At 45.0% G+C, this 20,788-nt stretch overlaps 1 protein-coding gene across 4 annotated transcripts in view; it reads left to right on the forward strand.

Annotated features, from left to right (window-relative positions):
• Positions 1 to 20,788, forward strand: part of ZSWIM5 (zinc finger SWIM-type containing 5) — a 110,769-nt gene that overhangs the window by 84,968 nt on the left and 5,013 nt on the right. For all 4 annotated transcript variants that reach the window (XM_081915981.1, XM_081915982.1, XM_081915983.1 and 1 more), the window contains exons 3-11: positions 412 to 560; positions 2,852 to 3,002; positions 11,217 to 11,396; positions 12,636 to 12,812; positions 15,670 to 15,816; positions 16,516 to 16,653; positions 17,377 to 17,637; positions 18,588 to 18,723; positions 20,179 to 20,333. In XM_081915981.1, the coding sequence (XP_081772107.1) occupies positions 412 to 560; positions 2,852 to 3,002; positions 11,217 to 11,396; positions 12,636 to 12,812; positions 15,670 to 15,816; positions 16,516 to 16,653; positions 17,377 to 17,637; positions 18,588 to 18,723; positions 20,179 to 20,333 (1,494 nt within the window). The remainder of the gene's footprint in view (positions 1 to 411; positions 561 to 2,851; positions 3,003 to 11,216; positions 11,397 to 12,635; positions 12,813 to 15,669; positions 15,817 to 16,515; positions 16,654 to 17,376; positions 17,638 to 18,587; positions 18,724 to 20,178; positions 20,334 to 20,788) is intronic.

The following is a 20,788-nucleotide window of genomic DNA, read 5'->3' on the forward strand; positions in this document are numbered from 1 at the left end:
AGAAGGGTCTAGCACTGACAGTTATCCTAGCTCATTTCATGAGCTGCTGGGTTTAAGAACAAATGATTAATAGCACTGTAAGGGTCATACCTATAACGATAGCAAGGAACTGAAATTTTATCCTCTAGTATTGTTTGGTCTTATCATTCCTTCATTATGGGTCACTTATTATAAGCTGGTGTGTCTGCTTCCTGTTTGGCTCCAATGCCCCTACACTCCAGCGATGTTTGTTGTTTAGTGAAAACAAAAATTAACTGCAGAAATATTACAGTACTGGTTTGCATAGGAGAATGGTTCTCAATTCCTGTTTTGAATGCAATAGAAGGTATCCTCATAACAAATTTACATGGCAGGATGGACTGATTCCTCTGGACATGGTTTCTTTTAATAGCTGGGCTTCTCTTGCCACAGGTGCGCCAGACCCCACTGCAGGGGCAAGCATCGATGACGAGAATTGCTGGCATTTGGATGAGGAACAGGTTCGAGAGCAGGTGAAGCTGTTCCTCTCCCAAGGAGGGTATTATGGCTCTGGAAAGCAACTCAATTCCATGTTTGCTAAGGTGAGGCGTGGCTTTTTTCTTCCCTCCCCCAAAAGCTCTGCATCCATGTGGCTTGACGTCTTATAGTGCTCCTTCACTTTGCAGATGTTGTCCTTAGGAGCTCCAGAAATCAACTTCTGGTGCTTTTCAGATCACTTATTTTACTCCTTTTACAGGCATTGGCATGGCTTAGATTGCATACTATAGGAAGCATGGCGCCCCTTGCTAGTTTGTCACTAGAAAGGTCCATGCAAAGGAACATAAATCAACTTATTTTAATCCTATGAAATAAATAAATGTAGCCACTAAGTAATATGGGAACTAAGGCTGTTGATAGCTTCACCACATCATGACATACCCAACTTATCCCTGGCTTAGATATCCCTGTCATCGCCAAACACTGATATCACAAGTGCATTATATCATGTATGACAGTGATGTCCAACCAGTAGATTGTGATCTACCGGTAGATCCCCAGCTGATCCTGGTAGATCGTGGGATCCATATCATGTACAAAAAGTTATGGGGGGAAAGCTCAACTACTCTGGGCAATCCACGCATGCTCCTCTCCCTCCAATGACAATGGGTAGATCACTGCCAGTTTTTTTATACTGGGAGGTAGATCACAGTCTCTTGGGAGTTTGACATGCCTGATGTATGATATTCAGGTCATTTTGAGTTGATGAATGTGTAGCACACATACATTACATACACATACCTTTTCTGTTGTTCTAAAAAACTGGGATGACAGAGCCCTTAGTTGGTGGTAGAAAGAAAACAGTCCATTTTTTGGTACGTTTTTAGATAGATGATGATGTAGTCTTGGAATTATCTATTGGTGTATGGGTCTGGCAGACATAGCCCATCCCTGCACTTCTGCCAGTCAGCAGAGAAGTTGGGAGTGGTCCTCTCCATTGCAGTCCCCAAGGTGCTATGAAGAGAAAAGCACTATATGTGCTCTTCAAAGATCAGTTTTCAGAGAGCGAACTCTGAAGAGCAGAGAGAGCAGTTTCCCCTCCCATTGAAACACTGGGGTATGAGGATCTCCTGCCAGTCCAGTGTTGTGGTGGCAAGGAAGGCCCTCCACTTTCAAAGGTTCCTCTTCTCCATCTAGCATTGTGCCTTTGCTAGGTTTTATCCATTTGAATCTCCTTCCTTCAACCAGAGCCCGTTCTTTTTCCTGTATTGCACCATGTTGCTGAATCAGCAACAATACTTGAAACTGAACTTAGATTTGTTCATTCAACTCTTAGGCATTTTCTTTCCCAGTGAAGTCGGCTTAATATCTTGACTTGTTCCAAAGGTGTTGACTGTAGTTTTCCTGTTTAGATGAAATGGGAAACTATATTGAATGGGAAACTTCCTGGTTTGTTTACTCATGCTTTGGAGGGAATGCCTCATCCGTATCTTGGCTTATTAAGCCAAGATATGATTATCCAAACTCTCCCACTGTGCAGGTCTTCCACGCTGCTTCTCATACTTCCTGTTTAATCATTGCATTGTAGAGAATGAAGCAAAGCCACCCTTAGAAATGAGACCATGGAGCCGAAACTGCTCCGTTTACTTTCTTCTTGCAGGTAGCTAAGTGAGGAATGAGGGTGAGGCAAAAGAAATAGGCCAGTTTTCAAATCAGGAACGTCCTAGGAGTCAATAAATGGTAGCTTTCATCTGTTGAAGTCAGATTGTGCCTCTCTCTTTATTCTCAAGGGAGAGATTTCCTAGTTTGGATTGTTCAGCTGCCCTTGAATAATAATAATAATAATAATAATAATAATAATAATAATAATAATAATAATTTATTTGTACCCCACCCATCTGGCTGGGTTTCCCCAGCCACTCTGAGTGGTTTCCAACTAAGATTAAAATACAAAAAAATGTCACACATTAAAAACTTTCCTAAACAGGGCTGCCTTCAGATGTATTCTAAATGTCAGGTAGTTGTTTATCTCTTTGACATCTGATGGGAGGGCGTTCCACAGGACAGACGCCACTACCAAGAAGGCTCTCTGCCTGGTTCCCTATAGCTTTGCTTCTTGCAGTAAGGGAACCACCAGAAGGCCCTTGGCGCTGGATCTCAGTGTCCAGGCAGAACGATGGGGGTGGAGACGCTCCTTCAGGTATACTGGGCCGAGACCTGAATAGACTCAGGTTAGATGAGGCTTGCTTCTTAGTGATATGTCTTCACAACTATTTAAGGTAGGATGTTGGCCCACAGAAGTATGTAGTTCCACAGGCATGCAAAATATAGTTCCCATCTCTAAATGCATTATGCATGTAACTGAAATAACACCTCTTTTCCTCCGCTGTCTTAGGTCCGTGAAATGCTGCGCATGAGAGATTCCAATGGAGCCAGGATGCTTACACTAATAACTGAACAGTTCATGGCAGATCCACGGCTTTCTCTCTGGAGACAGCAGGGAACTGGCATGACGGACAAATGCCGACAGCTTTGGGATGAGCTAGGTGAGTTTCCATGTCTCTGTGCGTCCCATTAGAGAGAGGCCAGTTTGTCCAACCATTTGTGATGGGAGAAGCTAGAATGAGTCCTTGTGGAAAACATGTCTGATGGGCTGCATGACACTTGCTGGTCTGCTCTGGGCAAGTGGCTTCTGGAGGCAGCTAGAAACTGTACAGAGGTAGGAATGAGCATTCCATAGGCAACTGTGTACATGAGAGAAAGAATTATTTTGAGGGGAAGTTGATTCAAGAAGTAAACTTTTCCCTTCAGATTTAGCGACACAGGAAACTTCCTGATACCAGGTCAGTTTATTTGTCCAACTAGCTTCGTATTCTCCGCAGCTATCCAAGGTCTCCGACAGAAGCCTTTTTCTCATCATCTGTCAGATTCTAATTTAATTGGAAATGCCAGCAATTGAATGTGGGAGCTTTTTATGCAAAGCATATGCTCTAAAATTATGGTGCCTCCCCAAGATATGGTTGTCCCCGTCCCCTTTTCACAGGCTTGTCTTGCAATTTAATATCTGAGTTTGGAGAAACTTTTGCCCTCGTGTTCTTTATCTGCATAGGAAATGAGTAATGCATAGAAAGCTAGCTTGCCTGCAGGCCACATCTTTGCCTTTTAGCAGCCAGGGCAAGTGCCTGCCACTGTCAGTTAGCATAATAGAAGCCTGTAGGCTGCCATGCAAACAGCCTCTTTGAACTTTGCTTGTGGCTGAAAACTGGGGAAGAGATTTATATTCCAAGACAATCTGCCATAGCCTTTTATTTGGGAGATGGTGGTTGAGTTTGGATGTCACAATAAACCATGGTTTATCTTGATGAGAAAGAGCTGCAGTGAGCCTTTAGCACTCTTTCCCCTCGCCCTCCCCCCGCCTGGCTGGGCTGCAAGAAAGAGATTGGAAGCTTCAGCTTCCATTTTTCACTAACTGCAGTTTAACCAATGCTTTGAAGTGGGCTTGTCTCAAACAAACCATGGTTAGGATTAACCACAATTTGTCAGTTTGGGACAAAATGGCAAGTTTTGGTTAATCTGAAACAAAAGTGAAGCTTCCAAGCTCTTCATGACTGCTAGTAATGGGGAGTGTGTGAACCCGAACTGTGGATTGTTCCTGTCATAATAAAGTTGATCAAATAAACCGTGTTTATTATGATGTCCAAATGCAACTGCTATATCTTTCAGGGCAGCTAGAATTTATCCTGCAAGCCAAGAAGCCTGCTGTTTCTATCGGCCAAATTGAGTAGTGTTTGATCCAGATTTGAAATAAAAATAGTGCTGCAGCCCAGGCCTGAAGTACAGCCGAGTTTGTACTGTTAGAGGTGATGAGAGGAATATTGTTGCCAGGCTGAACCCAGCACTGTGTTTGATCTTTAACAGAGAGAAAGAGAGAGAGACCAGGAGTGCAGCTCTGTATATCGGAATACTCAATGCAACTCGTCAGTATAAATGTGTATATTTTCATGTATAATCTTGCCTGGGATAGCAGTAAAAGAGGGGGACACAGAGAGGCAAGGGAAAGAAGGACTGGGAGCCCTGGAGCAAGGAAATATGTGCCCCCTGACCCCCAAAGAGAGCTCTGAAGTCCAGGCTCCCCTTTCACAATTTGTTTCTAAGTCTTTAGCTTATACTGCCTACATGTTTTCAGGGTTTTCTTTGCATTCATGAGAGAAAGCCTGTCTTTCAAGGTTTGTGCCAGATCCAGCAAAATCCTGTGGAAGTAACACTTCATAAGTGGGACCGCAAACCTGTCAGCCCAAAGCAGTCTGGGTTATCTGTATGGAAAGGTATAATGAGGATTGAAGAAACTGTTCTTTGCACTTCTGGTTTAAAGTATGCATTGCTACCTTTTAGAGATGGTTTGCAGATTGTCATTCTCCCTTCTTTTGGGCAAGCCAGACAATTCCTATCCTCAGCCCCCCAACCCAGCTGCCATGTCTGTTTGGGCTGTGTGGAGCATGATCGCAAGAGTGTTGCAGGTACATATTAAATCATGCTCACAACATCAGTTAGGTGACAAACAGCATAGGCTTCTTCTCCTTATTTGGAGGCTGAGTGCTTCCCCCACTATGCCATTGCTGTGGGGGGGGGGGGTGCGTGCGCGCGTGCTTGCCCAACCATTTAAACATAAAGAGAGAGGCAAGCACCATCAAGAGAGGAGGGAATGTGTGAGCCAGAGGCTCATTCGTGTAATGCCAAATAATGGTTTGTGGAGCAAGGCTGCCCCACCCCTGCTCCTTAGACCTTTTCTGCCTCTTATGGACCTTTTCAAATTATGTATTCCTTCTCTCCAGAGCCAAAGAATTTAAAGGCTGCAAACAACACTGGTCCACTGCCCCTCAGTAAGGCACTTCAACCTTTTCCTTTATAGGTTGGGGGGGCACCAAGTTAGAAAGCATTCTTTTATATTCCAGAAAGGCCTTACTGATCTTTGCAGGAAGGAGAAAGCTGGCCGTCCTGAACTACATGCTTTCAAGCTCAGGCTGAATTATTCACTTGAAAACCTCTATCTAGTTTGCAGTGTGAACTGAGATCTATGTTAAGCATAACAGCATCAGCAAAGGTTCATCTAGCTTGGGAAGCCCAAAAGCAAGACATGAGCTCAATAGCCCTCTTTGCATCTTGCTTTCCAGCAACTGGTATTCAGATCCATGGTTCATAGAAAGGAGGTCTTTTATTCCCAGTAACGTCAGACATTTCTTTAAAGCACAAATGGTGTGTGCAGATTATTCTGCCAGTTGAAACACAAGAGCAAAGCTAATATTGCCATTGCATGAGAATCTTTGGGGCTTTAATTGCTGCAGTGCACTATTGGAGATTAGATTCTAATTGTGAGAAGTAGATTGAAAACAGTTGGACTACAGCTTGACCTTAATCTCTCTGGAGACAGTTTATGTATTTCCTTTGTTTACAGTTGGGGATTGGGCTAGGTTTGCAGGGGGGTGGGGTAGAGAGAATAAAATGAGGGGGAAATAGGCTTAGTTCAGATGAAACACAAAACAAACAAGCCTCAGGCTCCACAAGCTCCAATTACCTCCCACACTTCCTGGTTTTCCATAAACTATAATTTGCCATTTTGTTTGGACTCAAGTCAATAGAGGAAGAGAAGGGAATGTGTGAGCCCAAGGCTTGTTCTTGTAGTGCCAGATTATGGTTTGGCATTATTACATCTGGACTTTGGGTTTTGGTTTCAGTTCAGTCAGTGGCACTGTGGTCACCTCTGGTCTCTCCTTATGATGGTGGTGTTCAAGATTCCTGTCCTCAGAAACATCTGCACATTGCGGAGGGTCTTGGGTATGTGTTTCTAGGCACATTCTCAGTTTGTGTCAGCACCAGTGAGGCCTGGGGGGTGGTCTAAGCCGCTACTCTATGCATGGACAAGTCCTTTCTCTGCCATTACAAATAATATCCTTGTGGAACTCCTTATAGGCATCTGTGAAATCCTGGCCATGGAAAACTGTGATCTTAAGAGAAAAATGGTAAAGTTTTCCTTTTCTTAATCTACTATCATCCTGATAAAAATTCTTTTTTAAAAAGAGCTAAAGGATAGACAATAGTTGAGTATACTTATGCCTATGCGAGAGAGATTTTGAAAGAGAGAAGAAGGTTGTGCTAAGATTTTTTTATAAGATTTTATGGAAATGTATTTAATAAATAAATACATTGGTAACAATATACTACTTTGAGTGGAAGGAGCAGCTTTTTTATAAAGTGCAGCTAAAGGGTTTACGGTGAGACAGTTTTCTGGAATTGTGTCTGTTTTAAATGGATTGTGTCTATTTAATATTTTTAAGTGGGGCTATAGCTCAATAGAGAATGTGCTTTGTATTCATAAGATCACAGGATCCCTCTCCAGGTTAAAAAAGGACACAAGGAATTATTCTGGGTGGATTGGACATTACTGATAGATGAACCAGCACTGGAAGGCAAGTTCATGTGTTCAAGATGATACGGGCAGTTTTAATATATGCACCTTTTCAAGATGATATGGAAAAGCCAGTTGTTCAGTGACATAAATAGCAGTACTGATTGCTAGGGATTTTAGTATATGTACCACTTGGGCTAATTTTAGACTTAACCACTCCCATGTGAACACTGCTGTGTCCTTTTCCATGGTGCTTTCTGTGAAGCTGTTACATTTAAATACTGCTTACACCGTGCATATCACGGTGTAATTGGAATATCACGGAAGTCATTGGAAAGTAGTCTGAAAGGCAAGGTATAACATTTTCAGATTAGATAGAGTGCCCATGCACACCAGCACTAACATCTCCAAGGATATGCCCACACAGTTGGGTGGGGCACAAGACATGGAGCATTTAAACACACCACATTAAGATGTCCTTTCGGCAGCTCTTACATGAATGTGATAACCTTAAAAATGGCTCAAACTCAAGCAAGCATTGATAACATTAGTCATATTCCATGAGTTCTCAGTCTGAAGAGAGAAACATACTTTAGCTAAAATCTACCTGTGTTTTGGAAAGGGTGGATCTTCATCATTCATATGAGAACCAACTAAAACATTTCTTTAAAATTGGTCAAATGAAGCTTAGTCCCCTAAACCAAATAATCAAGTGTTCAGCATTCATATAGAGGCTAGGTGAGGGCAGTTGAAGACTGCAGACCTAGAGACAGGCCAAGCATCGTAGGCTACCACAGATTGCAGAGTAAGCTTAGTTTGCAGATTGAGTTGCTGCAGAACATACAAAGCACAGCATCCATATAGGTTGTCAGTTTTTCGTCGCTCTTAGGCTTGCGCTAGAAAGACTATACTGTACAGAATATACTGGTTCTCATTCCATTTCCTTCAAAGCATATCCATCTGGACCTCTATCAAAGGTAACGTAAGGTGGACATCTGGTAGCTTACTTTGCATTGGTATTGTCCAAGAGGTAGGATACTATTGAGGATTGAATATATGCCAGATTCAGGAGTTCAGGTCAGGGATGTCTTGTTATTACTTGCACACTTTTCAGAAACCAAACATGGGCAAGTGCAATCTGATCCCCTTGCTTGCTTGCTTGCTTGCTTGCTTGCTTGCTTGCTTGCTGGTAGCAAAGCATTCTAAGTCTCACTTCAGTGACAGTTCCTGCATATCAAACTTGTGTAATAGTGGTTTCATTTGCATGTCATGGTAGACTAAGCTATGACTTGCCAGGGCTGTGAAAAGATGCTTGTTCGTGGAGAGGAACTCATACCTGCTTTGTTCCTCTCTAGTCTTTTTAGAACAGTGCAGCCGCTAAGCCAAGGAAACCTGGAATCATGGTTAAGGTTTGGTCTCCTTAACTATGATCTGTTTGCTATCATCACTTGTAATCCTTTGCATCTAACTCATTTGATGGAATACACTCAGTTAATCCTGCTGCCACTTTTTGTGGGCATCAAATAGGTCTTGCAGGTGCTAGGGACATGTGTAGCTTGTCAGTTGGCTAACAAAATTCCTATACAGTTCTCACATGCAAGTTTGCCATCTATGCATAGAAACAAATTCTGCACTCCAACTCCTGGATTCTGTCATTCCAAACCTGAAAAAAGTTCTCTCTTTCTTTTTCTCATTGTGTCCCCTGCTGCAAAAGTGCACATTCATGCACTCTTATGAAGAGGTAAATAGATATTCAAATTGGTGTGGACACAACCAGAGGAAAAGCATAGGCCCAGCCAGCCTTGTTCACACTGGATAGCTATGATGGTTTATAATTAACATCATCTTTCTGTCTATATAAAATTATCAATGTTTGTAAGTTGAAGTTGGATATTTGCTGAAATAGAGACATTCTAAACCGTGCCAGTGTAGGTTTCTGCTGTTCCCACACAAGTTGACAAACTATTTTTGTTGATTCTATAAGTCAGCTATGGTATCGTGAGGAAGCATTGCATATTTCCAAGTTGGCACTGCTGCAGTTTCAGCATCCACAAGAGAGATGTACAACTTTGATATGAATGAATAACAAATTATACATTTATTGTCCAAGAAACATAATTGTGCAGAAATGATTAGTGCTTTAGTACTTCAAGGAAGTACCGCGATGCTAGTGGGCTCTGACCAGTGTTCTGTGTTAAGTCATATGCTGATGACACACATTATGTGTAGCTTATTACCCTCCCCCAACACAGTAACTAGTATCAGATTTCAGAACAGGGCAATTAGAGAGCGGTCTATCCCCTGTCATTCACTTCCAGCAGCCTGAGGTTTAGATCAGCTGTTTTGTATAAACCCAAAGGAGAGTTTAGAAACCTGCCACCCAGGAGCCAGCTCTGTGAATTACTTTATGCTGAGCATCGTGGCACTCTCCCAGCCCTTTATCAAAAGAACTGACTCTTTAAATTGGCAGCGTTGGGGAAACAGCCCTGCTGCAGGCCATTGAACTCCATGGGAAGACTTGCCGGCTGGGAGACTTCAAAAGCCAGCTCTATAGAGCTGCACTCTTTTACCCTGTATGAGGAAAGGGAAAGAGACTCTTAGAAGTTCAAGGGTGGCTGCCCTGTATTTGTGGTTGGGCCCCAAAAGGAAATGCCAGGAACTGCCCCCAAGCAGTTCCATGCCGCTGCTGTTCAGAATGCTCTGGAGGCGGAAAAAAGTCCTGCTCGTTCTCCAGAGCTTTGTGGAAAAGTCTGAGCTGCTTAAAAGAAGGCTGGAGAAGGAGATTAACAGACTCTCAAGTGGGGGTGAGGGCAAGATGAACAAAACAGAATGGGCAGACATGGATGGCTTTTGCTGCCCTACAGCCCAAACCTGCAGCCTACCAGATTTGAACAGAGCCCACCAGCGGTGTGTGGAAGCCCACCAGGTCCTTGGCAGAGTTCCTGTTTTAGCAAACAGGCAAGTGCAAGAGGTTTACAGAGCCCCTGGTAGCCCCACACATAGCTGGTGGGCTCTGTGTTGCTTAGTAGGTCATATATTATGCAGACCTGCTGCAGTCTCTGGCTGCGAGTGGAATTGGTAATTTCCCAAGCCAGCAGGAAGAGTCCCGGTCAGTGCCAGTTGTGAGAGGAGAGCAGCCTGCTTAGTTGGAGTTGTGCAAAGCTCAAGATTAGCTCTGGATATAATGATACCTTTTCCTTACAGCATGTTCTCTTGGTGGAAATGTATGCAGGTTTTTGAGTTACATAGAACTCCTGCAGGCCGTGAAATTGGCCCAATCAAACATATAACTGTGTGTGCATGCATGTGTGTGTGCTTTAGGACTGGCATAAACAGCTTTCTGCTATAGAGCTTTCACTGAAGGCTGAATTCTCTTCCTTGGCTGGAATAAGGCTCTGTACCACAGGACCAAAAGCTTGACACTATTTTTAGTATGGTATGGTTGAAATTGTCTTGCCTTTGCATGTAACTAAGAATAAAAGCATCAATGAAGTAGACTGCAGTCCACAAAAACGTTTGCCATAATAAATTTGTTAGTCTTTAAAGTGCCACAAAACTTTCTATTATTATTATTATTATTATTATTATTATTATTATTATTATTAACAAAGAGGCATTGTATGCTTTAGGGCAGATGTGGCTATTCTGTGGCTCTCCAGATGTTGCTGGGCTATAGCTCCCATCAGCTCCTGGTAAGGGATGATGAGAGTTGTAGTTCAAAAACTTACATAACTATCTCTTCCTTGCCTCTTCTATGCATTCTGAACACTCTTTTGTTTGACAGCTATGCCAAGATCACAGTAAGGAGTATTATGCCAGCAGGGTGCTGTGAAAAACTTCAAGTTTGTGGGGGAGTAGTTTTCAGAAATTAACATCAAAAACCTCTTCAATGCAAATAGACTGGAGAACAATGGCAGATGAAATGCCATTGTGATATTTCTTTTCTAAAGTGGAGCAATCGTTTACTGGGTAAAAATCAGGTTATCATTCGGAACTTCTGGCTCTTGGGCTTGCTGCAGTATTTTAAAGCAGTCTTTGATGTGCAGTTCAAACAGGAATTTTGTCCTGGCAGATCGAAATAATTTCAGATGCATATGCAATTATTGTCTCCCAATTTCCATCTCTCAAGAATACAGTGGAGTTTCTGTATGGAAAAAATGTTGACTTTAGCTATTTATTTGCTTTTATAAATCCTCCCTCCCAATGTGCAGTGCATTTCCCTGAATAAAGATGTGGACGTTTCTTTTAAAAAAATCCCCAGGCAGGGAAACAATGTGGGGGTAACCTTGCTGCATGCTTACACAAGATAGCAGTGAATAACTGCTTCTGCATTTCTGCACCTGGTTCATTCATATAGGGGCCCTGTGGGTGTGTGTGGTGTTAAATCCACACTGCACACTAGAAGAGAAGGGATGCTGGCTGCGACAGCTGCGGAAGTGGGGAGATATGGATGTCTGCCCGCTGGAGGATGGGAATTACGGCAATGAACTTCCCAACATCACTAGTGCACTTACTCAGAGCTCCAGTCACAGGCAAAGTAAGTTGGGGGGGGGTGAGAGTGTCTTGTCTTCTGCTATGTAATGTTTTTCACACCGGGGAACCCCAGTGTTATAACAAGCTGGTGAACAAACAAAAAACAACTGGAAAGACCCCGACTGTGCTCAAATATAAAAGCTTGCTCAGGTGAGAGATTATCCCTATTGTTGTCTCTGCATGCCAGTTGGTAGACTCCTTTATGGAAGTACCAGGGTGATGTTTACAGTATGGAGACATGCAGCCCTATCAGTAGGGTTTCTTCCACACTACACATTTCATACATGTTCTGTTTAAAATAGCTCATTGAGAGGGAAACTGCTGAAATGCAAATGTTGCCTGGCTTGAATTCTTAGAGCTTTCGGAATACTGACTTTTCCCATTTCAATTTCTAGGTATCTCTGGTGGCTCATGCTGTCCCCACCCCATCCATTCTCTTGCTATCCTTCTCTTTATCTACGCTTGCTGGGTTTGGGTCATGGGAGGAATGGTTATCCAGGGAGGGCTGGTACTGCTGAGGGATTGGTCGTTTTGCATACTACTACTACTACAAACAAGAACCAATACATTTTAAAAGAAGAAGTTAAAGTTCAGTGAATCCTTTCAGTGTCCTCAAATATCCCCTGTGCTGCATTTCATTGTGATGAAGCCCATTCGTATAGCTGGAACTTTAGGGTGAAGTCTGCACCAGCACCAGCGGTGTACTTTGCATTGTGAAGAGTCCATTGCAACCCTTGTGGAGAGAGGAAACTGCATCCGTTTTTTTTTTGTAGGGCGTTTAGCAATTCTAAGCATAATTAGTTATTGGAAGCCTCCTCCCATTAAACTGCGAACGCTCCCACAGTTTGGATTAAAAACCCAAAGCTCCTTAACTGTCAGCCCTCCTCACCCTTTGGCCTCAAATCTATCTCTAAATTGGACAGCTATTTAGATTGAATGCATGCTGATTTGCCCTAATTAATTTATAGCAGTGGTACAATCTGGGATTTTCAAGTCTTTGCTTGCCAGCAGTCCTGCTGCAAGCAGGAGGGATATATTAGACATGCGTGGTAGCAAATCTCTAGTGAATTACTTTGTTTGGATATGGTTAAATTTTAAAAACATGGTGACAGGAAATTCTGCTTATTGTGGTGTGGTTTGTTGTGGTGATGGCTGAGCACCTCAGTGGTCAGACCCATGGTGGCAAACATTAACCAAGTCCATGCAACACACTTGGCTACCCTGTGTGCTCTTTTCCTTGTAGGCTCTTTAGCAAGGTCAAGACGCACAGTGTTCACTCGTGCCATTGAAGGTTGTGACCTGCACTGGCAGGATAGCCACCTCCAGCGGATAATCAGCAGCGACTTCTACATCTCTCCCTCTTATCAAAGGGAGGGTGAGGGCCTCCTCTTCAACTCACAAGGACAGCCTTTGTGGCTGGGTAAGTTGTCACTCTTCTTAGTAGCAGCCATTATGTTCTTGCTTGGTAGCACACTACTCTGGGGATTCCAGTATGCTGAAGGAAGAATATTGTGTTTGCTCAAGAGATGACTGGAAAATTAAATTTGGAATCCTACTCTGGTAAAATAAGAAAAGTACACATTTGTGGTCACTTTAGGGAAGAACACATCATCTACTCACCTTGCGGAACCTGAGAATTTATGGCATCTAGTCATTTCCTATGCAGACTTGGGTCCCTTAACAGGAAGTTTGTGCCTGGCCTCAAAGACATCTAACCTGGCCTCTGGTTCTTTTCTTGGGATACCAAGGGACAGATTAATCTAAGCAGTTGTGTTAGCAGGATCCAGTGTAACGAGTCCTGCAAGTGCAACAGGGTCTCCTCCCTCTCCTTCCCTGCACCTCTTAAATTGGCTTGTGGTTGGGGTTGGAAGAACCCCTCAAACAGAACACTGAGGAAGGAGAGGGGAGATAGTTCCATCTGGCAAGCAGAAATATTGATGGAATGGTCATATAGCACAACACTGAATTCCTTTATTTCTTGAAACTTTCTCTGTTTCAGGATGGGGAAAGCCTTATACTACACAGTAAGTTAAGTCCGTTGCCTTGGAGAAGTTTGTCCAAGGCAGTAATGCCAACAAAGATTGTTATCTGCCTGACACTAAACAGGAGACTCCACATCTATGGTTCAAACATTAAGCTGCGGTAGCAGCTATACAGGAAGATTGTGTGTGTGTGTGTGTGTGTGTGTGTGTGTGTGTCTCAGCAAGGCCAAAACCAAGATACCCAAACTCCTTCACACTGCAGATGTGCTTAGTCACATGTTGTCAGAGTGCTATAGGTGTGGTCATCACAGGAAGACAATTTTGCAGTTTCTCCCAGAGTCTCTGCTTCTACAGCTGAGTACTCAGGCTGCACCATCAAGAGCAACATTTGCTATGCTCTTCAGAGTACTGAAGTTCAGGGACCCTCTAGCACCCCACCAGAGCTGAACCAACTGCACCAGCAACCCAAGTGATTGCTTGGGGTGGCAATATCTTAAGGCGTGCCAGTGAAGCTGAGGGGTGCACCTGTCTCATCCCTTGCAGCAGATGTGCCTGGGCACAATTCAAGTACCACAGCCTGGCATCCATAGCAATGCATGAGATCCTGAGTGGCACCATTCGAATCATGTGGAACAACCATCTGGAGCCACAAAAAGTTCTGGATGAAACTTTGCTTTATCCTGCTCCTCAGCCCTCAGTGGTTTACATAAATTCCTCCCTAGCTTGCGAGATGTCTGACTTGCCAAAGGAATTAATCCCACACGTTGTGATTCTGAAATGTTATTGTCTTGTCTTCCCACTCTCTGGGTTTTTTTGGAGCTCCTCCTAGAGGATATCAGCAGCACCACGGAATTGCTTTTGATTTGCCAGCAGCATTTGAATGATGCCGTGCTTTATATGATGCACGATCACTAGAGATTCTTTTTGAAATGTTTGTGCCTCAAGCCTTCTGCTCATCTGTAGCCTTTAATAGCAGGAGATTTGGAGGAGGGAGTATAGCTGCATTTTAAAGGCCTTTGGAGACCTTGTAGAAAATGCTTCCTTTAGAGGAAGTCATGCTCCTCTGGCTTTGGCTTCTACGTTTCCCCACGGCAGAGACATTTGCGGAGGAGTGGGCCCTTTGTTGCTTTCCCCCGACCCTCATGCGTGTCATCTGTTCCCCCTTATGACATCTCCCTCAGAGTTGCAATCCTCTCCACAGCAACTGTGACTTCAGGTGGAGATCAACCAGCAGGAACAGATGAATTTCTGTGCCACACAATGGTGTTGCTCACAGGGGCAAGCTGCTTCCGAGTAATTGAGATCCTCAGGAATGACGCAAAAGGCACACTCGGTGGAGAAGTGCTTCCAGTGAGGGATTCAGGGAGCTGAGCCCAAGTTGCAGGATGAGGTGCAAGGAGAGTTGAGAGGTGTGAGGGGTGGAACAGCTAAGTGTGGCCCTTTTAGGATGAAGCTGGATGCGGGGAACGTTTTCAGCATCAGTTATACAAAGCAGATGCAGGTGCCTCTGTTCCAATGGAAATCCAGCATGCCAGGGAGAAGGCCAGGCTGAAAACCTTATCCTTTGCTTGGCAGCTTTCCCTATGAAACACAGGTCTTTCCTATGAGGAAACACCTTAACATGCAATTCCTCACCTGCAATTGGAAGCCTAGGAGCAACATGCACCACATGCTATTTCTGCCTGTTTGGAATCAGCCATCATCTTCAAAGTGTCTGGCCATTGCATAAAGACTAGTTTCAGTTGATGGAATATAGGCAGCTGCTGTATACCGAGTCAGACCCCTGGTCCATCCAGCTTTGCTTTGTTGATACTGACTGGCACCAGCTCTCCAGGGTTTCACACGGGGGTCTCTCCCATGACTAGCAGGGATTGAACCTGGGGCCTTTTGCATAGGAAGCATGTTCTTCTCTTCCACTGAGCCCTCCCCTTAACTTGATGGGTGGTGTAGGACTTGGTTGCATTGGAAAGTAAGAGGTGGGTCCTTTATTGTTTCTGGCAGGAGCAACTGTGGGCTGGCAGGATTAGGAGCTGAACCGTGTGATCAGAATAACATAGGGCAGCCCCCCTTGGTCTTTGCCACTTCAGGTTACAGGTGGATGACTGTATATTTGGAAATTCTTCTATGTAAAACAACAACCCCACATAATATTTATGCACACACGGTTTGGTTCTAATAAAGAACAAGGCAACAAAATAGAGAATTTAGATACAGAAATTGAATCCCAAGCTCCTGATCATAGAGTTGATTTGCTTACATAGACAATACCATTTGCCTGTTTGTATTATGCCACAGAACACGTTCCCACAGCCTGTGCCCGTGTCGATGCCCTTCGTTCCCATGGATACCCTAAGGAAGCACTCCGTCTAACGGTGGCTATTATCAACACCCTGAGGTTGCAGCAACAGAGGCAGCTGGAGATATACAAGCATCAAAAGAAAGGTATGAGTTGGCCTGTTGTTGTGGGTTTAGGCTGGCCATCGAAGGATAGTTAGGTGCTTTTATGAGCATTGTAGCGTCCAGCAGGAGCTGCCTAGAGCTTTCCCAAACAGTAAAACAACAACAGCCCCCAAACCCCTCTTCCAACATTTTAGACTCATTCCACCTCCTGAGAGCACCTGTCCCTGGATAGCTGAAGAGGCAGCTGGTGAATTGGCAGAGGCAGCTGAGATGGAGGGGGAGGGAGGGTAGGATTCTGGTCCCATTATCAAGGGTGATCCAACAGCTCCCCATAGGATGGGTGTATCAAGTTGTGGGACAACAGCTTTGCTCATCCTAGAATTCTGCTTATCATGCCCTTACAGCTGATGCTGAAACTCTGTGCTGACTTTACCAATAAAGCCTTTGGGAATTTCCCAAGCCGAGAGTCAAAGTCTTTTGTCTGAGGTTGGGAGCCAGGACAGTGATCAGCTCACCTTGCCTAATAGTAAGCTCAGTCTTGTCACAATGGAAGAGCGTGGTACCAACACAGCAAACGGAAAGGGAGGTGTATACAGGGGAGTCTTGACTGTCCTCTGCCAGGCTTGTGAAACTTTGTGCCTTGGAAGATGGAACCAGAGATTATGCCTCTTATGGCAGAAAGGAAGGATCATAAGTAATTACTGTGGGATTTTCTCTCCTTATTCTGTTTGCCTACTCCAGAACTGCTGCAGAGAGGAGCAACCACCATCACAAATCTGGAGAGCTGGGTGGGGCACCCCCTCAATCCCATTGGTTGCTTATTTCTCACTTTGACAGAAGCATGTCGAGTAGAGGATGAAAACTGCCTTGAAATTTCAGGTATGAGTATATGAGAACCCCAGACTGCCAAACCCTGAGCCCAGAGCAGAGTTTCTGCTCTTTCCCTGAGCTTCCATGTTGGAGCCATTTTCAAGTTTCTGCTATTGCAGTCTATAGAGTTGGAAGAGGCTATTTAGTCTGTTGTGGTTGGATTCCTGTGGGACACCCTGTGCTGACCAGAGGAAGAGGTCTTTGGGCAAACCGTTTCTGTGAAATATGCAAAAGCCAGTTGTTGGTCCCAGAAACAAGTGCTGGCCTGCAGACTGTCTGAGTGTTCAGCTGCCTCTGGCCCAACATACCCTGTCAATCAGGGAGGGAGAAACTGTAGCCCTCCAGATATTGCTGGTGTCCAACCTCCATCAGCCCCAGCCAGCATGGCCAGAGAGTTGAAGGCCAACGACAACTGAAAAGTCGTAAGTTTTCTCTCCCTGCTGTAGGTGAATTGAGGGGCTCAGGTGCTTTATGGCCTTCCTACCTTGCAGCCCTCCAGTGCCGGTATGAATTAAAGAACTGTGAAGCTCAACACAGCTCAGCCCAGTACATCTGGTCACGTGAACAGTGCCAGGAGGCAGGCACTGTGCTGTCTTTTGAAAGCAAGTAGGCTAAGAAGGACCAATGGCAGTGATGGAGCCAGTCAGGATATGAATTTTGGAAGGAGGCAGGAGGGAGACCCTACCTGCAGGCTGCACTGCCCATCTTATTGATAACTCTCTTCTCCATTAGATGCTGGCGATGCCAAGCCTCCCGTGTATCAGCATGTGCCTGTGGCCAATAGCTGCCCTGAGAGCGGGGAATCCTACTTATCCCTCGCTTTGGAAGTCGCGCTGATGGGGATGGGGCAGCAGCGGGTGATGCCGGAGGGCCTTTATGCTCAAGACAAAGTGTGGCGCAACGAGGAGCAAATCATTGCCCGCTTGCAGGAGCTTCAGCTGGACGCTGTGCTGGTGCAGACGCTACGCAAACAGTGTATCCTGCTCCTGGAAGGTGAGAGGACTGAGATGCTGCCCTCAACTGCTCTGGAGGAAGGAGGCTGAACCTACTACCCTGAAACAGTCTTAAGTTCCCTGCATTAAGCAGTATATTCCCAGAAAACCCCCCTTGATCATAATAACTTATACCAATAACTTATACCAATTATGTATGGGTGGTCAGAAGGCTATTTGAATGGAGCAATGTATATATTATGGGATGGGGGGTGGGACCATAACGAGATAGGATCTCAAAAAGACATGTTCTCAAAGAGAGGTACTCAGTATAGATATCACCCTTCCCTGAGCACTAGAAATCCCACCAAAACTAAAAACAAGCCCCTCTTCTTATGCTTTAACTTGATGCTCTCCATACAGTTTGTTTCCCCCATTTTCCCCTATACTCACAAACCCTCTTAAAACACACGGTGCTGTTTGAGGAGGTTTTTCAGTGAAAAGGAACCCGTTGCAGTGGGGATTGCAGCTCCTCTGTCGCAAGGCTCCCCACTTGCAGCTGTGTCGAGAAGGAAATCCGAGTCAGCCTCTTGCAAATTTCTGCTTTCCCCATGCTCTCCCTGTGCCAACATCTTCAAACCTCTGCAGTCCTCATATATGGAGGAGGAGTTCAGTGTGTGGCCAGAGCAGCAACCGGGGGGGGGGGCAGGGAGAGTGTATTTTGCCCCCTTCTAGCTTCTGGTGCATCAGGAAGAAGGGGGCAACAGCAGGCCTTCCGTGTGATGGTTAAAGGGGCTGTGCTTCTGATTCCTTTGGGTCTGCAATTTGAAAATCAAGTAGGCCCTCCCTGATACTTAGGAACCCAGCTTCTTTGGTCTGAATCTCTACCATAAAACAGAGGCCAGTTGGGAGGTATCCTCTTGCTTGCGGGACTGTTGAGCTTAAACTCTGGCTTAAATTCAAAGGGTCTGGTTGCAGGATAGATGCTGACATGGCTCTGCTCCTGACTAGGTGGCCCTTTCAGTGGCCTTGGCGAGGTCATCCATCGCGAAAGCGTCCCCATGCACACCTTTGCCAAGTACCTGTTTTCTGCCTTGCTGCCCCACGACGCTGACCTGGCCTACAAGCTGGCACTGCGCTCCATGAGGTTGGTACCACCCTTCCCCTTCCTTGATTTAATAAAAGGCAGCTTGCAGTGCGAAGGTGGGAACGGCAAGTGTCCCCCCCTCCCAAGATTGCTCTGCATCTTCAATTATTCTGTCCTCAAACTTCTCCAGCATCCAGTTTGCTACAGTACTATTTATTTTCCTGGCAAGTTTTTCAAGGTAGAATTAGCATGCATTTTCCTTTATAAAGGAATGCAAAGACAAAGTTACTGATTAGCAGGTGCAGTTGGTCTGTTTCATCAATAGGCTGTTTATTCCTTACTTATATAGGTGGTGTTTTTTTGTGTGTGTGTGTTTTTTGGAAAATGGGTATTTTAGTCAGATAAGCATTCTGAAATTCTAAGGACCCAGTGGTTCTAGTATCGTCACGTGGGTTTCAGGCAAATCGTAGTGATGGAGTACAGAACTGGAGGGTTCAGAATGCTCCCTGATGGGGACCTCACATACCACCCTTAGTAACCAATGCAAAGAGTCTGCTTATAGCTGCTCCAGCCAGATAGAAGAGCTGGTCCCCATGACACAACCAAGCTGGCTCAGCGAAACCACATGGACATGCAAGATCCCAGGAGAGGAGGCTTTGCTTCATCCTGGCTTTTGACTGCTGCACCATGAGAGGCTAAGCCAAGGTTTGGCTCACAATGTTGTTGGAATGGGGATTCCAGCTTAAGCTCTCTCTTCACTATCCATGAGCGGCAACCCTCAGCTATGGCCTGGCAGTAGGAAGGAGGGTGGGTGGGAGAAAAGCAGCTGCAAAGTGTGGGAGCCCTGCACATCCACGGAGTCTCACTGAGCCATAGCTTGTTTTGTTGTGTCGTGTGAACCAGATTGTGTAGTGCGTTGAAAAGAGTAAGCAGGCTAGTACTGGATAGAGCAACGCCTTTGGTCTCTTGGGTGGTACCTTTGTTCTTCTTATCAGGAAGGGCATAACAGGAAATGAAGGAAGCCATCAGGTGTTGTAGTGGCTGTGTGTCCCAGCAAACAGGTTGGTCTGGGAGGGAGAGTTCTGGTTTCCAGAAGGCTGAAGGGGGGGGGGAGGCTTTAAATAGAAACATGTGAGCAGGTAGCTCCAAACTGCAGCAGATGCCCTGGGGCAAGACAGCCCCCCTTCCCCGCCATCTCTAAGCAAAACCAGATGACTGCTGTGTGCAAATCATGCTTGGCTCTGACATAAAAGCACAAGAGGGGGATGTTTCTAAACTTATATTTTTCTTTACAAGTTTATAAATCACTCCTTAGTTCTCTCTAGTGGCCTTTCAAGTTTTGTTCAAGGCTGGTCTTGCATCCATATGTTGTAGAAGACCTCAAGGTTTACTACAGAGTTGTTACAGACAGCATACCATGGACAAAGAAGGCCAAAAAATTTTTTTAGACTGACCCGACCCCTGGCAGGTACCCCTTCTTCACTGGCCTGACATTGCTGGTTTGGTTCTCCCTAGGCTGCCCGTTCTGGAGACGATGGCCTCAGGCGACGTCACCCACCCTCACCATATTGTTTCAGTGGTGCCTAGCAGGTACCCGCGCTGGTTTACTCTGGGACACTTGGAATCACAACAGTGTGAACTTGCTTCCACTATGCTGACAGCAGCCAAAGGTGAGTGAAGGACTCCTTGTGTAATGGATTACAGCCACCAGAAACTCTAGCTGGCTTGCTCACCATTTGGACCTGTGCAATGAAGAAAGCCAGTGTGGTTCAAAAAATCAATGAAGGACAGCTTTGGTCATTGGTGGGTGGGTTGACTCCCACGTTTTGGGTGGTCCTCGGACAAGGTAGCCTCAGTGAGCACTCCCTTCCTATCTCTGCTGCCCCATAACTTGCTCTCTTCTTCTACGCACAGTCCACCCACATTTTCTTGAGAATTGGTTTTGTGAGGCTCCAGCTAACTGCTGTCTCTGTTCCTTGACCTTGCAGCAAGGACTTCCAGTTTTATTTACAGGCGCTCACTTAATCAGTTTGGGGCATGCCCTATAGAGAAATGTGATCATTGCAACATTTCTGGCCTCTGTTTATCGTCAGGGCTTTGCCTTTAATCACTTAAAATTCCCATT

Source organism: Podarcis melisellensis, assembly GCF_964234715.1.
Source record: "Podarcis melisellensis genome assembly, chromosome: 6".
Classification (NCBI taxonomy): domain Eukaryota; kingdom Metazoa; phylum Chordata; class Lepidosauria; order Squamata; family Lacertidae; genus Podarcis; species Podarcis melisellensis.